This window comes from Lissotriton vulgaris, chromosome 10, assembly GCF_964263255.1.
Source record: "Lissotriton vulgaris chromosome 10, aLisVul1.2, whole genome shotgun sequence".
In the NCBI taxonomy this organism is placed as follows: Eukaryota; Metazoa; Chordata; class Amphibia; order Caudata; family Salamandridae; genus Lissotriton; species Lissotriton vulgaris.
This window is the reverse complement of record NC_141698.1, coordinates 224,390,293-224,407,871: the sequence shown is the minus strand read 5'-3', so window position 1 is coordinate 224,407,871 and position 17,579 is coordinate 224,390,293. Positions and strand designations below refer to the sequence as shown.

General features: G+C 45.6%; 1 protein-coding gene across 3 annotated transcripts in view; it reads right to left on the bottom strand.

Annotated features, from left to right (window-relative positions):
* GTF3C1 (general transcription factor IIIC subunit 1) overlaps window positions 1-17,579 on the bottom strand; it is a 2,762,707-nt gene that overhangs the window by 2,689,594 nt on the left and 55,534 nt on the right. For all 3 annotated transcript variants that reach the window (XM_086940909.1, XM_086940911.1, XM_086940910.1), the window contains exon 2: window positions 10,963-11,172. In XM_086940909.1, coding sequence (XP_086797035.1) covers window positions 10,963-11,172 — 210 coding nt within the window. The remainder of the gene's footprint in view (window positions 1-10,962; window positions 11,173-17,579) is intronic.

The window sequence follows — 17,579 nt, the reverse complement described above, 5'->3', positions numbered from 1 at the left end:
GGGGTGTGGGGGCGTCCGGCACCGGGAGGATAGATGGCGGGTACGGGGAAGTCTCGTCCTTTCTGTGGGGTCATGGAGGGAGTGGGTCGGACAGGGCAGTGACAACCAGGGATCTTGTGCGGTGCACAGGTCAGGGTTGGGGATCTAAAGGTCAGGGAGGCCCACGCCACGAGGCCAGGTCTAACAGTCTTTCTATAGCTATTTGTGCTATCAGTATTTAATTTGGCATCCCTAGAAGGATGAGAGCATGAGATGACCCTCCCTATCTTCGCACTGGTCAGCTATCACATACAGGTGTCACCAGGAAGCACTTAACTCGCTGAGCTATCTCACTAGTTCAGTTCCCGAGGCGCACTCAAAAATGTTCAGATGATGCCACAATTATTCCTCTGCACCCCAAGAGCATTTCAAAGCCAAATTGGCTGCGAGGTGCGCAATGCACAATAAAGAGACACGAGTCATAATAGGAAAGGGTGCTTCCAGGAGGGGAATCCGCGCCGAATGCTCAGGAGCAGAGTTCTGCTGTTGATGAGCAGCACCAGAAGCCAGAGCTGGGTTGTGCCCATGGTGAGCCGTGGGAGCATGGGGGTCCCCAACTCCTCTCACTGCCTAGCGCTTCTTTTGGTCCTAGGGTGAAAAAAAAAATAACAGAATGCTGTGTGTGTGTGTGTCTTGCATTTCTGCTATTGAAGCTATATCTATTCTGTTCTGTATGTGTAAGCTGGCTCTGGTGATCGAGTGGCACCTGTTCTAGGTGTCTTCATGTAGCCTGATAACATTTTTAAATACATCAACGAGATTGCGCCTACCAATGCTTAACAAGGACGAAGGGGAACTAGGAAGATATATAGCTGCACCTAGTGGCCAGTTGATGCTGTGGCGATTGGGGGGGGGGGGGGGGGGGGATTGGAACATGGCGTCACAACAATTCAGGTTAAGTTGAGGTCGGAGATAACCTGAAAATAAAAGTCTTTACGAGCCGCTGGGACTGGAGCCAGACGGTATGAACGCATTACCTTTTCTGCCAGCGTGCAGTGTAAAAAGGCTGTAGAGTAGGTGAAAAGTTCAATAAGCATTGATAAAGTCAATGTTTTGGGCTTCTATATAATGAAAATAAGTTTCATTTGCCGCTTAGATGCAAGTAATGTGTTTTATTCGACACATAATTTATGATTTTATTACATTGAATCACTCATCCTCGTAGTTGCTACAGTGCGCTCCTTCAAACGGTTTTCTCATGGTCTAATAAAGTTCAAAAGTGTAAAACTATTCAAATGCAGAGTGGAGAGTGGATTTCTAAACACCTGTTCTAAATATTCTGAAGATAGTAGTGACAATTTCTGAATAATAGGACACGTTAAAATATTCTTGGAGAAGACCTGTGAATTTTCGTGGGTTTCTTTACAAATTTTAGAAACAAGCGTTTTTCATATTTGTGGTGAGGTTCAGGACTTTTAAAAACAATTCTAAGATCCTGTGGGAGAGGACAGACCTATGTCATCTCTCAGCTGTTCAGAGCTCTCGCTACTTACCTCTGGTAAAGTCTATTCTGTCTATGGAAAATAGGCTTGGCACACAAAGAGCTGTCAATTAATTTGTCCAAACGCTTTCATAGACATAATGAACAGTCTGTCCTACACAGGGGAAACAAGTGGTTGGAGATCCCTGTACCACCCTATGCCAAGCTGACCTTCCCCACAGATCATTAAGATAATTGAGAGGAAACTGCCAAACGCGGCCCACTGGCGTGCAGTTTGCATGTCCCTTCTGAGCATTTGCCCCAGTAAATTAATGCACACAGGTAACCTATCTTGCACTGGTGCCTTGGATGTGGAAGACGAATGTGTGACAGTGACGATGAGGGGTGGGCTTTGTTAGAAAGACTCTTAAGTCCGGCAGGTGAAAGTCTTCTATCCTAGCAATAGGTTCCAGTTTGCCATTTGGTAAGAGGGGAGTGGAACACAAACATTTTGGAGAGGCAGGGGGGCATGGGAAAACATGAGGTCTGGGCAGGGGTGGGCAGTTGTCATAGGTAGGGGGGTTTATTACAATGAATGCTAAGACAGTCTTGCAGTAACCCCATGCTGCAGAAAGATCGATGGCTTGCTTTAAGCACCCACTGCACAAAACTCTGTAGGTCACAACAACAAGTGAAAATCCTAGAAGCAACTGGACACCATCTAGTGGGAACAGTGTAAAGCAGTGGCGAACATAAGCATCCGCAGCCCCTGAGCTCAAGGGGGGCCGCTCGTCATAACCCTATACAATACTCCCACTCGGTGCCCTCCATCCCACTATAGGTTGCCATGAGTTAAAATGAGAAGCGCTTCGACGCCTCGGCAGAGGTAGTAAGCACTATACAAATACAATTTTACAAAAAAACTTTCAAAATGTGAATTAGGCCAGTGATATGTGGGTGTATGCCTGCACTACCGAGTGGGGAGATTGGGGAGCGCTGAATCCACTTCAGAGTCAAAGATTTGGGGTTCCGGTTAATAGGGCCCCCTCTCCCGAGGTGTAGATGGGAGCTGTGCTTCTGCAGAGCAACAAACACTTAAAACATGCCTATTTCACAGTGGAAAACTCTGATAAATCATTTTACATTGATTTAAGGCTGAAAAGAAATGATTTCAAGTAAAATGAAGTGGCGCAATAATGCCGCTAAATTTCCATTTTTGTGCCGCTAAATTTCCATTTTTGTGCCGCTAAATTTGCAAATCTATGCCGCAATATCCTGGGGGTCTGTGCAATGGTGTCACTATCCTGTAACACACCTCGTGCGTGTTCTCTTAACTGCAATGACGTTGGCTGAAGTTTTCATATAAGATGCCGAATGGACGGCGTGTTTATTCGTGTAATGGCGAAATAGTTAAATGGAGGAACAGGACATATTTTCTACGATTGTTAAAAAGCATCTCAATCTTTTTAAAGAAATATCGGCGAAGCAGAATTAACAGCAGTTTACTGTTTTCGCTGAAATAGCAACCAATTCAGCTGATGAATATTTATAGCATGTGCATCTTAACTGCTGGTGTGTTCCAGAGAATAAGACGTCCTCTCTGAGGCTTCTGGTCCAGTTTTGAAGCGAAGCCCAACCGCTACGTGGCCTTAGTATGGGCCTGGCCGAGTGTGGCAAGTCAGTGGTGAATGTGATTTTGTTGCCAGTAGTGGTGCTTTCCTACATCAAGTTGTGGACAAAGCATCACAATACCTGGTTTATTACTTGGCCTTTTTGGATGGCAAAACCTTAGCCACAACATCACATCTCCTTCCTGGACTTTGAAAAATTGTGTAATTTAACATGGATAAGCATTTGACAATAGCAGTAAAAAGGCCTTCTTAAGGGCACACTTGCACCTTGCACGCAGGATTTAGAAGTATTGCATGGGTAATAAAGAGTATATGTTCATGAATGTAAACTCGTTCTATGTAGAGCACACCTTGCGCCGTACCTCTGAATGGGAGATGTGGTGACCTTAATCAATCAATGACCTTAATCAATCAAAGCATTTATAGAGCGCGCTACTCACCCAGAGGGTCTCAAGGCGCTAGGGGAGGGGTGTCCGCTACTGCTCGAACAGCCAGGTCTTGAGTTGCTTCCTGAAGGCGAGGTGGTCCTGGGTCAGGCGGAGGTGGGTCGGGAGGGAGTTCCATGTCTTGGCGGCGAGGTAGGAGAAGGACAGTCCCCCTGTGGTGGCGGCTCTTCGGATGCGGGGGACGGCGGCGAGGGCGTGGCCGGTCGATCGAAGCTGGCGTTTGGGAGCGTAGAAGTTGAGGCAGCTGTTGAGGTATCCTGAGCCTTGGTTGTGTAGGGCTTTGTGTGCGTGGGTGAGGAGTCGGAAGGTGATTCTCTTGTTGACCGGGAGCCAGTGCAGGTCTCTCAGGTGTCCGGAGATGTGGCTGCGACGGGGGATGTCCAGGATGAGTCGTTCTGAGGCGTTCTGGATCCGCTGGAGTCTCTTCTGGAGTTTGGCGGTGGTTCCGGCGTAGAGGGAGTTGCCGTAGTCCAGCCGGCTGGTGACGAGGGCCTGGGTGACCGTCTTCCTGGTCTCGGTGGGGATCCACCGGAAGATCTTACGTAGCATGCGCAGGATGTTGAAGCACGACGAGGAGACGGCGTTGACTTGTCTGGTCATGGAGAGGGAGAGGGAGGAGTCCAGGATGAAGCCCAGGTTGCGTGCGTAGTCCGTTGGTTTGGGTGCGCTGCCTAGGGCGGGGGGCCACCAGGAGTCGTCCCAGGCGGAGGGTGAGGATCCCAGGATGAGGACTTCCGTCTTGTCCGAGTTCAGTTTCAGGCGGCTGTTCTTCATCCATTCGGCTACCTCTTTCATCCCTTCGTGAAGGTTGGCTCTGGCGGTGGCGGGGTCGTTGGTGAGGGAGAGGATCAGCTGGGTGTCGTCGGCGAAAGAGATGATGTTGAGGTTGTGCTGGCGTGCGATGTCTACGAGGGGGCTCATGTAGACGTTGAAGAGGGTTGGACTGAGCGAGGAGCCTTGAGGAACGCCGCAGATGACTTTGGTGGCTTCAGATCTGAACGGAGGGAGGCGGGCTCTCTGTGTCCTTCCGGCGAGGAAGGAGATGATCCACTCCAGTGCCTTCTCCTGGACTCCGACGTTGCTGAGGCGCTGTACTAGGGTACGGTGGCAGACAGTGTCGAAGGCCGCGGGGAGGTCTAGGAGGCTGAGGGCTGCTGTTTCTCCGTTGTCAAGCAGAGCTCGGATGTCATCGGTGGCTGCGATCAGGGCGGTCTCGGTGCTGTGGTTGGCCCGGAAGCCAGACTGCGAGGGGTCGAGGGATCCGCTCGTCTCGAGGAAGGCGGCCAGCTGCTTGTTGACGGTCTTCTCGATTACTTTTGCAGGAAACGGGAGCAGCGAGATGGGCCGGTAGTTCTTGAGGTCGGTGGGGTCGGCTGATGGCTTCTTGAGTAGGGCGCTGAGTTCGGCGTGCTTCCAGCTCTCCGGGAAGGTAGCGGTGTCGAAGGAGGTGATGATGTCCCGCAGGTGGGGTGCGATGACGGCGTCGGCCTTGTTGAAGACGTGGTGAGGGCAGGGGTCGTCGGAGATCCGGAGTGAATGGAGTTCATCGTGCGGACGGTGTCTTCGGTGCTGATCGGAGTCCAGGCGCGGAGGGTGGTGGTGAGGGCGGTGGTTCGGTCGTGGCGTGCGACGGTTGAGTGCTGAAGCTGTTGTGTATGTCCGCGATCTTGTTGTGGAAGTAGGAGGCGAGGGAGTTGCAGAGGTCTTGCGAAGGGGTGATGTTGTTGTTGTTTCCGGCGTTGGGGTTGGAGAGCTCTTTGACTATGTTGAAGAGTTCCTTGCTGTTGTGTGCGTTGTTGTCCAGTCGTTCCTTGAATGCGGTTTTATTGGTGGCGTGGATGAGTTGGTGGTGCTTTCGGGTGGCGAGCTTGAGGGCAGCCATGTTGTCCGGAGTTGGGTCTCTGCGCCAGGTTCTCTCGAGGGCTCGGCAGTTCTTCTTGGAGCTCTTGAGTTAGTCGGTGAACCATGGGGCTTTCTTGCTACCGGGTCTGCTAGGCGGGGTCCTCAGGGGGGCGAGCTCGTCTGCGCAGTCGCTTATCCACTTTGTGAGTTTGGTGGCCGCCTGGCTTGGGTTTGTTGTGCTGGTGGGAGGGTTCATGCTCAGGGAAGTCGCGAGCTGGTCGGCTGTGATCTTGTTCCAGCTTCTGCGAACAACCTGTTGCTGGTGGTGGTGGATCGTGGTCCTTCCGAAGCTGAAGTGGACGCAGCTGTGGTCCGTCCAGTGGAGTCCGGTGGCGTGGCTGAAGGCGATGTCCTTGCTGGATGAGAAGACGGGGTCGAGTGTGTGTCCGGGTTAGTGGGTGGGGGTGGTCACCAGCTGCTTGAGACCGAGGTTGGCGAGTTTGTCCAGCAGGGTGGTGGTGTTGCAGTCGTTGTTGTTTTCCAGGTGGAAGTTAAGCTCCCCGAGGAGGATGTAGTCAGCGGAGCAGAGGGCGTGCTGGCTAATGAAGTCGGCGATGTCTTCGCTGAATTGTGTGCGTGGTCCCGGAGGTCTGTAGATGAGGGTGCCTCTGAGGGTGGTCTTGGGGTTGATGTGGACCTGGAAGTGCAGGTGTTCGGCGGGTGCGAGGGTGTCGTCGGTGTTGGTCGTGATGCGGATGGTGTTCCTGTGGATGATGGCGATGCCTCCTCCCGTGTGGTTGATGCGGTCCCTTCGGATGATCTTGTAGCCTTCTGGGATGGCGATGGCGATGTCGGGCACTGAGGAGGCGTTCATCCAGGTTTCCGTGAGGAAGGCGACGTCTGGGGCTGTGGTGTCGAGCAGGTTCCAGATCTCGATGGCGTGTCTGTGGACGGAGCGGGTGTTGAGCAGGATGCATTTCAGGTGGCTGCTGCTGTTGCTTGTCTTGGTTGGTGCTGGAGTAGTGCAGGTCCGGATGCAGGCGAACTTGCAGGAGTTGCAGCAGAAGGGTCCATGGGTGCGTCTAGGGGTGGCTCAGTAGCAGCCCGGGAATCGGCCGGCGTTGAGCTTCCAGTGTTGCACGGGTGGTGCTACAGCCTCTGCCTTTATAGATAACTTGTGTATTCCAATTCTTAAGTTTAATAAATGGTTGATACAAGATCAAAAATGTATCATAGCTATCTGTACGTTCCAGTCATATTATACTTTATTTTCCTGCATATTCTTTTAAATCTGTATTTTCACAGAGGGGTGGGGGGGGAGGTTTATTGAACACTTACAATATTGTTGGCTTTCAGGTCAGGTCTCAGCAACGTGCCATAACACTGTCTTTATCAAAAATCATTTCTATAACCCGGATATAGTCTACGTTCCATTAACAATTGACAGTGCCCACTGGAACAGAGGAACTCAATGGTCGAAGCGGAGAGGGTAATGCCCTTTCCCATTAGAGCCCAGGGGCAAACCCACTGATTTCTGCTTGATATTGGACACTTATTGGCCACCACAGACTGAAGTCCTGCTCCTGGACTCAACCTCGTTCAATATCCGGCTAACCTCTGTAGTGTTCTATATGCACAAAATAAACATACTTGCGGTTGTACATCTGCTTTAAATGTACATGTGTGCTCTGGCCAGACCATGTTCTGGTAGCCTGCAGTGGAATTAATTTTAATTCATAGTTTACAGTGAGTCATTTCATAGTAAGCACGGGTCTCTTCCATACCAAAGTGCTCAGGAAACTGGTGCCTTCTCATAGCATTCCTGGAAAATCACAAAAAACACCCCCTCCCCTGCTCTTAATGCGCCAGGCCCTCGCTGTACAATGTGGCAAAGGGTTCTAGAAAGCCAGGTTTATAAGTCATTGCTCTCCAGGTTCTGGGCAGCGTATGTGTGTTACTGTTGGAATTCAGCTGCAACAGTGGTGCAGGAGTGCCAACAAAGGTAGGCACCGTGCCAGCAGAATGTGCCAGTATATAATGTACCATCTTATTTGACCTCCTTAATGCCGTCTTGCAAACTTAAACTTCCAATTATATTTATTTGTATAGTGCACACTGCAGAACTTTATTTGTAGGAGCTTCAGAGAGCTTTAATATGGGGTTAGAGGTCACAGTTACCATAACTGACCCAGAGCTTGAGGCTGTAAAATGAACAGCATTTGTAGTTGCATTGATAACATGTTTGGAGTGTGCAGATAGACTATTACAACAATACAGCAGTTACAGAAGTTGCATTTTCCACAAAAACATAAGACCAAAGGAGTGTGGACAGCGGCTCACTAAACAGATCCAACTTATTTATGCAACATTATTAAAATTAATTGTGGTTTATTGCAATATAGAATGGCTCCTTCATGATGTCTTGGATCTGACGATAGTTTGAGGGGAGGCAGTGGCTTCCAAAAGTCTTGAAAAATGCACCATTTGCCCACTCATTTTTCCCTTAGGTCGTTCGGGCTCGCTTGCAGCTTTGAGCTCCACCACTAGTTTTACGCCTCACCACTTTCAAATGAAATGAAAAGTGGAAATGTTTTGCAGTCATATACTCAGATTTAAAGGTCAAGTAATGTTAACGACTGTTTCTGTCAATTGCAATCCTGGTAGTACTATCACACACAAATTGAATGTGAGGTAAAATACCACGTGTCTAACCAAATGATTTGTTTGCTTGACAATATTAGCTTAAAACCCGAGGCTCTGCCTAGGGGTGAAACTTAAGATGTGTCTCTTTTTTAAACTATCTATGCAGCCCAGGAACTGAACACAAGGGACAGAACACCTCTTTGTGATAAAATGTAATTGCTGCATTTTTTAGAAATAGTAGTATGGTTTTAACGTTAGCTTGACTTGGTGAAGCTAATAATGTTTGTAGCACTTTATTTGTTTTGAGGGTATTTACACATGGTTTTTGTAGGTTTTATTCCATGATTTACAGCCCTGAAGAAGTTCCGCTTGACGGAACGAAACGCGTTGGCTGGTCTTTCAATTGGAACATTAAAGCAATCCTGAACACTTTTTTGCAATTACGGACTCAGCGTTCCCTCATTTGGAACAATTCTCCTTTTTGAACATAGACTTTATCACCGATATATGGTGCAAAACAGACTGTTGGAGCGGTGCATTTCATAATTTGTTCTACTATTGTTCTTTCCCAAAGTTGTTGGGATATACTCTTGGGACAGGGAGTATTTGAAAACTGCACGCTTTTTGAAAGATAACATAAAAATAGATATTGGTGACACATGGATTGGTGCTGACAAGGTGTCATAAGTGGTCCACTGTCCACATTGCACAGGAGGGCCCACTTAGCCTTTTATCCTTATGTCTGTCTTTAATCCTTGAGATGTTGATATGGCAAAATACAAGAGCACCATTTATGGACCCTTCTCCTGCAGAGCAGCGGACATTAAGGGGTCGGGAAAGGTTTAATGAGGGGTGCAGTTCTGAGCTGGCATGGCTTGAATCTTTTAGGTGGACTTACTTATAGGTCAGTAGAAACCTTACTTGACGGTCTGGTGGTGTGTGGCTCTGTGTGTGTGGGGAGGGGTGTGTGTGTGTGTGTGTGTGTGTGTGTGTGTGTGTGTGTGTGTGTGTGTGTGTGTGTGTGTGTGTGTGTGTGTGTGTGTGGAGGGGTGTGTGTGTGGGGGGGAAGGGTGTGTGTGTGTGGGGGGAGGGGTGTGGGGGGGAGGGGTGTGTGTGTGTGTGTGTGTCTCTGTGTTTGTGTGGGTGAAAATGCATTAGGTCTCACATTTACAAGAGATTAAGCTATTGGCATTGTATCTGTTTTCAAAACCAACACAAATAAAAAGTTTGTCATTTACAATGCCAATAGCTCTAACTTTTGTAAAGGATAGACCGTTGCGTTGTAAATGCTTGTTGTATATTGGGACAATTACGGTTGTCTTCCACGATGGTGGTGCACATATTTGGTCAATTTTATTAAAAATATATATAAGAAGTGGGGCCCACAGGTCAATAGGGACTGCATCTGGTCCTGGTGATTTTGCTTGTTTACATTGGTTTAGGGCATGCTTAGTTTCAGCAAGTGTAAAACTAGCAGGAGTCTCATTACTTTCTATAGATTGAGAATCAGATTGTAGAATTGGCATATCACCCACTCCGAAAAGCCCTTCAATGTGGGTCACCCAATCTTCCGGATCTACGTTGGTATCTGTGGTCATAGCCTGTTCGTCTTTTAAGACCGGAGCATTGATCAAAGACCAAAATGCTTGCGAGCTTTTTAGTTTTGCCACCTTCTGCAGGTTTTCCCACCATTCTTCTTTTAAGGTTTTAAGCCTGGTAATTCTTGCTTTTTTTATAGGCTATACGTAGACACTTAACTAATATTGTGTTTCTGTGTTTGGGCTTCAAAGCTACTTGTAAACTTATCAGGGTTTTATCACAATCGTCATTAAACCAACTATATTTTTTACATCGGCCATTACGAATAACAAGAGTGAAATTATTTTTAACATCAAATAAAATGAACTTAAAATCTATAATAATTCTCTCATGTAAAACTGGGTCCAAGCAAAGCACTATCTCTGCAGCTTAACAAATCTTGATGGTCACTTCGTCCTGGTCTGTCACGTGAAGTTCAGGAAAGTTATTATGCTGTAGCTTAACAGCAAACTGGAATATGGTCCCTCTATAGAGCGCCATACTAAGTGCCGATCAGTTTCTACTGGACTGAGCAAGCACAGTAGTAGGGAAAACTGGAACAAGTCTTTGCCACTGCTCAAGGTGTCCCATGTCTATGGAATAGCCTGAACATTCTGGTAGCTAAAGTAGAGACTGCACTGTGGTTACGGATAGGAAAAATAGATTAGGGCTACTCCAAGACGACTGGCAAGCTCAAAGCAGCAGACAAAGACCTGCAGGCAGAGAAACTTCCCTTGCAGCGCTTCAGTAGAACTTCTATAGGGTGCACAATTCACACAAGAGCTTACTAGTTACTCAAAGGCTCTAAACGAACAGACTGTAAAGGAAGTGGGCAGGTTACTGGGGTAGGCAGGCTAGAGGAGCTAGGAGAATTTACAACTTAGAAAGCATTAAAGAATAACGTCTCCCAAGGATTGGGTCAGAACTTACTTCATTAAACACTGTAGTTCCAATAAAAATAAAATGTTAGGCCCACTCCCACATACACAAATGAAAGATGTCCTATTAAGATATTGCTACAATTAAATGCCGCTGTATAGCAATCAGCCCCCATGGTGCTTTCTTAAGTGCAAGCCCTGAGAAGGAAGACTCGAGAAAGTAAAGTCGGGCACAGGGAGATTCTAAACGATGAGAAGGATTAAAAAACCTAGAGTTTAATGTGGTAATTAGCTGCTGTTTTTTTTTTGTGGGAAGAAACTGATGACTGTTCATAAATTATCCGGGAGCAGGACAGTCCATTATTGGTGCGCTGTGGGACCCCACAAATTGATACACAACTAAAAGAATAGAGACCGATCAGTAATCGCAACCAAAAATCTAAAGTTACAACATTAAGTGCAACTTTCTTGGTATTTATACATACCTTTCAACAGCTGCTTCTAGCGTATAACAGGGCTGTAAGATAGGAGTTCTTATTTGATCTGTAACACATATTCTCTCATTAAAAAACTGGCAAGAACCTTGGATACCCCACTTTCCTTCCAGAATCATGTAGACAGGATAAATATCCTCCTCAGTTGTAGTCTCCCTTTTGGACTCCAGAATTCCAGTTTCAAAATCAATTTCTTCATATCTGAAAAAAAGTTAGGGAAATCAATTTAATACCAAGCATGCATTACTCAAATGTTTCAAAAACCAGAATCCACAAATGTAGACCCTAAAATTTCAACTTGAGGCCGATCACAACTGTTCCAGAGTTAGTGTCGGAATTTATGGCTGTCGTTAAAATCCGATGCTCCTGGGTATGGAGAAATTCCACTTATTCCAACATTTGGGCAATAAGCGGAAAGGATGCTGGTGCTTAATGCAAAAAGTCTGCATGTCGCAAAAATTACTGGGTCTTTTCCGCAGCAAAATGCGAGCAGGAATGAGGATTTTATCACATCCAGTAATTATAGTTCGATACACTCCATACAACTCAGATGTTTTTAAGGTCCAATTTATAAAGCCGTAACAGTGAGAGGGAAAATAATCTTGCGAGTCCTAGGTCTTTATGAATTTCACATAAGCAAAAGACCTGTGGCCAATACTGATGTGGCAGTTGTCAACATAGGTTTGAATACATTCGCAGATTAACCCATTGCTATTGTCGCCAAATGTAGATAAGTGAGACTTTGTTTAAAATGCATCAAGACAATTCTTAGAGCATAAGAAAACAAGCATTTGCAAAGCAAATAAGTCTAGCTTCGGCTTTCAGCTTATTGACTTTTTCAATGCTTGTTTGGTCATAGTTATTGTAAATCTTTATTGCTGGGGGAAAATGGTGGGCCATCAATATTTAAAAAAATGATTAAAGTGGAAAATTTGCGGACTACGAAGAATTTCAGAATAATAAACACTAATTGCAACTTTAAAAAACACAAGCTAGGATTGCACAAGTTATGGCTGCAAGAGTGGTGAGACATATCAAGGTGATTTTGTAGCCCAAGCTTCTGAGCCCTAAACAGCTGGTCTGCAAGGAAAAAGGGAGGTAATAAAAAAAACAGACTTTGTGCCGCGCCATTTTAAACTGTAAAAACTCATTGTTTTCGCTACCTGTGGCCGTTTACATTTATCGCTTGGTTTCTGTACAATTTGTACTTTTAAAACTGCTATTTTCTTCTACCCGTGACTGTTTAGACTTCTTTCCTAGTTTTCCCCTAAACTGTGCCAAGGCTGCTAGAAGGCATATGCCCCCACGCCCCCAACTCCCCCTCCACTCTCCCACCCACTCTCCCACCTTTCCTCACCACCACCACCACCAATTCGAAATACACCATTAGCCGAACCCGGGTGTTTAGGAGACTGTTTAATCTGTTTTGTGGTTTAATTTGTGTTCAGAAGGTGCATTTAGCACTCGTTTTTGCCTTTTTAAGTGTGCAAAAATCTGTATTTTAGTAGTTTTAGATTTAAGCCTTACCTACAGGGTTAACCAGGTGCTAGAAAATGTGCTGAGCCTGTCTGTATCAAAGGAGATTCAGACTTCAGGAGCTCCTCCTTACACCCCCACTCTCCGCGCTGCACAGGCCCTTAAGTTTAAAGGTCAAATGCTCACTAAATAGGCTTCCTATTGGTTGTTGCATCTGTGTTCCGATTGGTTTCTACAGCTATGGATTCTATTGGACTTGGTGCTTAGGTTTGTGATTAGCTGACTGAGCTAGGGTTCCCAGGGCTTGGGGTTCGATAGGTTAATAGGGCACCAGGGCTCCCATGGGGTCTAGGGCTAGGGTTCTGATTAGCCCAAGGTCACCTGATCACAAGTGCTATTTAACATTAGGGCTCAGGGCATCTCAGCCCTGGCGTCAAGGCTAAAGGCAGAGAGGACAAAGGCAGTTGCTTGTTCGGGTCGGGCCTAGGACCAGAGATGCTGCCCTTTTTTCGATTTACCGGCAACCATGTTAAGCCATCCACAATCTCAGCAAACACACTGCTCATATACAACAAAATATCCACATTTCAATGTCTCAACAACTACTAAACCCCACAAACCACATATATACACCCTTTTACCCCTACTGCCACACAGTGGCACCTCATTCTCTAACACTCCATACCACAATCAAATTCACACATAACCAACACAAACCCACATTATACATAAGCATAATCCTTTCATACACACACTCACTGTACATACGGAACACCAGCTCTACTTCCTACTTGCTCCTAACAGACTCCTTTTCATTACCAACACTATACTCCACTCTGATGTCATCCACCAACAGCACCCTCTTTTCTAACCAAAAACACACAACCAAACAATGTATGCCCCACCACACATTACCTGTTCAGCTACCAAATCTACTACAAACACACATAACCACTGTTTATCTACTCCTATCGTAGCCCACCAACGCCTGACCAAAAAACTCCACCACATCAGCATTAAAGGAGAACCACTCAAATGGATCACCTTCCTCACAGGAAGAACCCAGAGGATCCACCTACCACCTTTTACCACCGAATCCAAGGAGATCACTGATGGCATCCACCTAGGCTCATCCCCCAGCCCCACTCACTTCAATGCATATATGACCCTCCTGGACAATATGGTCCGACCCCAGGTTTTTGCCACAATTTCGTAGGCAGACGACATCCAACTCATCCTCTCACTCTCAGATGAACATACCAACACCAGAACCAATGTCCACAGGTGCATAGGCACCACCAAATGGTTGAACAACTTCCTGTAGATTAACACAGACAAGACGGAAGTAATGATCTTCGGCAACAGCAGCAACACATGGAACGACTCCTGGTGGCCATCAGACCTAGGACCCGCAGCCACTTCCTCCAACCACACCAAAAACCTTGGAACCGGTAGCAACAAGCTCACAGATTAATTTGGTCTCCTCCGCCTGCTTCCTCACTCTGCGCATGCTACATAAGATGTTCAAGAGACTACCCCTATACTCGAGAAGCAGCGAGGCAAAGGCCCTCATCACCAGTCAACAGGACTACGCCAACACCCACTACAAAGGATTCAGCACACCTCCTACAGAGACTTCAGATCATAAGGAATGCTGCAGCCCAACTCAACTTCAGCCTTCCCCGTCACACCCACATCACACACCACCTCCAGCAACTCTACTGGCTCCCCGTACAGAAGTGATGCCAATTCAAGCTGCTGACCCATGGACACAAGGGTCTACACAACTAAGGACACACCTGCATAAACCACTGCTAGAACTTTTACCAACCATTGACAAGGCTACGCTCTGACTCCCTCTTACTTGCGGATACTCCTTGCATCTACAGAAGCAGAAGTGGAGCACATTCCTTATTTCAAATCGCAGCTAAGACCTAGAACAGTCTCCCCAAGCAACTTTAAACAATCACTTCACTTTCAGCCTCAAGACCAGGCAGTTCAAAAAACCTCCGGGACATGAAAGCACCTGAATACCCTATGGAGTGATTAGCAGCACTTTATAAATCGCGAATTATAACGCCCAAATGTTCTATCCTCACCAACATCTACCACAAACTCCCAATCCTAACACCTGCTCATCTGCCTCTCATTCACTGCACAATTTAGAGCCTTAAAACATGACCCACATGCGCCCCCACCACCACCCGTAGCCCACAGACCTTCAACCTCAAAAATCACAAATTAAATAAATAGCATGCTTAGCAACTTCGCATCTCCTTGTCTATTAGACAAGGCTACTCTACAAAAACAAAACAACCCACCAACTGACTCGACCACTATCTCCACCACCTACATGAAGACCCAACTAAATGCCTTCCAAGCCTTGTGGACCGGGATTAAGATATAGTCAAAAACTTGGTATCCTGATAGTTAATACCAATTCTAATAATATACCTTCTACAAGTTCAAAGAATACAACTCACTCTTCTGGAAAAAAGTGTCACACCACCACCAAAACACAATCTCTAGACTGCCAGATCACACTCTAAAAACAAGATCCACAACTACGACCTTTTCATAGAGACACAAAGTGATTTTCTCTTCGTAACTGAATCATGGCTGGGAGAAGACATGGCTCCAGTGTTGCTTGAAACAGCTTCTCGAGGCTATCCAACTATCACACAAAATCGCACAGGCAAGAGGAGGTAGACCAGTTCTAATAAAGGAAACAAATCTCACTAAAGTGGGCAACATTTCCAAACAAGATTGTGTGGTCCATATCACCAGATTTAACCCTTTGGCAACTTCCCCCGGTAACTTCCTTCTTTACAGTCCACCACCTAGCAATTAAACATTTCAAGACAAGTTTCTAGTCAGTTTCAAACCTTATGACACTCCACTCCGAAATACACATCTTAGGTGACTTAACCCCTTCGATGCTGACTACGAGCTCTGCTCGTCATCAGCTACAGTGCTCGTATGCTGATGACGAGCTGAGCTCGTCATGTAACGTGGTCTTTTTAAAAAACGCCGCACACAGCGGGAAAAGCCGCCGCAGCGATGCAGTTAAATATATAGTTTGATAAACCCAATAGGCTCCATCCATGCTGTCATCACTGGCCTAAACACACTGAACCTACATCAGATCATCCAAAAACATCGCTTGACACATCCTAGATGTTATGTTTGCAAATACAGAACTAGTTACCTTTCAAAGGATTACTCTGGTCAGACTACCATCTAGTAGCTTTCCAACACAAAAGACCACAAATCATCACATCTAAGCCCACCTTACAAGCAACCTCATATCGACTATTGAATAAACTCAATTTGAATACTTCGAAACACAACTACATCCAACACAGGTTTATACACAATAAATTCAGTAAAAAAACTTAAAGTGGCTCAAGGAAGCTCTTGATTTCCTAATACCTCCAAGAACAAAACAGGACAAAAGAAAACCATTACATTGAATGAATGCATAACTATTAAATAAATTGCAAAGCTGCAACACAACTGGCTAAATAATCAAGTTAAACTCCGACACAAACTTAACAGAATATACAAGTCAACAATCAAAAGAATTAACAAACATAAAATAAATAAATATTAAAGATGTACTATTCAAAACATAATTCAAAAGACTAGATGTGCAAATAAAGAATTTCACAAAATGCAGTGAATTTTGTAAATCTACTTACACATGGAATTCATTCCCCATCTTAAGAATATGCTAGCAAAATCATTAACCCCTTTGCTGCTCATGACAAGCTCAGCTCGCCATGAGGCACGGTTGAGCTGTGCTGATGACGAGCTGAGCTCGTCATGAACAATGGGAAAACTCAAAGCAGCCAAGGTGTTAAACAACCAAAGCAGACATGTTGGACTCCTATTTAAAACAAAGGAAAGCCACAAGCACCAACCCATTTCCAACAATCCCCTCCAAGGGTAGGGTAATCTAGCCTCTACATTCCTTCAAGCAATTACTTAACCACAGAAATCTTTTCAGAAAACTTAAAAAGGCATACATACGCCCATTATTAAAGAAAACAAACCTGGACCCACATAACTTGAACATCTTCATACTGATTACAAATTGACCTTTCTTAGGCAAACTGATAGAAAGGCAAGCATTGACCCAGATGTCACAATTCTTGGACTACAGCTCCATACTTTCAGACTTCCAAACAGGATTCCGTCCAGGAAGAGGCACACAATCTACCCTCATCGCCATCTCAGATGACCTTAAAACACAGTATATCGAAACAGGGTTGCTTTAACTTCTCGTGGGCCTTTCAGCTGGCTACAACAGTTTATCAGGACACTAATCTAAAAACTTTACGAAGCAAAGCTAGCATTGAGGAGACTGTTTTCAACTGGATCACACCATACCTTCAAAACAAATGTCGTCCATATTTCCCCTTTCTCATCGACAACGTAATTTACAAAAGAAAGGGTGCCTCAAAGCTCCATCATCTCACCCATGCTTTTCAAAATCTACTTGAAGTCATTCCCACAATGATCAATACCTTTCAGTTCACCTGCTATGCTCCAAAGATGCAGCACAGATACATCTTAAAACTGGAAAACCCAAATACATAGGAAACTCAAAATTCTTCAGTTGCATCAGAGACCTTGATCAGTGAATGACATGGAGCCATCTCAAACTGAATGCGTAGAAAACTGAAATATTCACATGTGGTGATTCGAAAAATTATGACACACTACGCATCTGGCCTGATGACCTGGGATCACCCTCCTAAAGCATCCATTTAAGTAAGAAACCTTAGAATTACCATGGAGATATACCATCAATGAATGTCCAGGTGATTAAGTTACCAGGATCAAGCGTCATTACTATGAAAACTGTAACGTATCTTACCCCACCTAGATTGCCACACAAAGTCCAAGCTACTAGCTCTCTTATCCGGTCTAAACTTGATTGCACCAATGGCCTCTACCATAGATCATCTTTATCAACTTTAAAAAGTCTACAAAAATTCATAACTCTGCTTGACTACTCATACATGTAAAGCCACAAGCCCACATCGCCTCTTGGGGCCCGACATTGGATATCGCTTGACGGAAGACCCACTTTCAAGCTGCTTTGCATCACCCACAAAGCAATACAT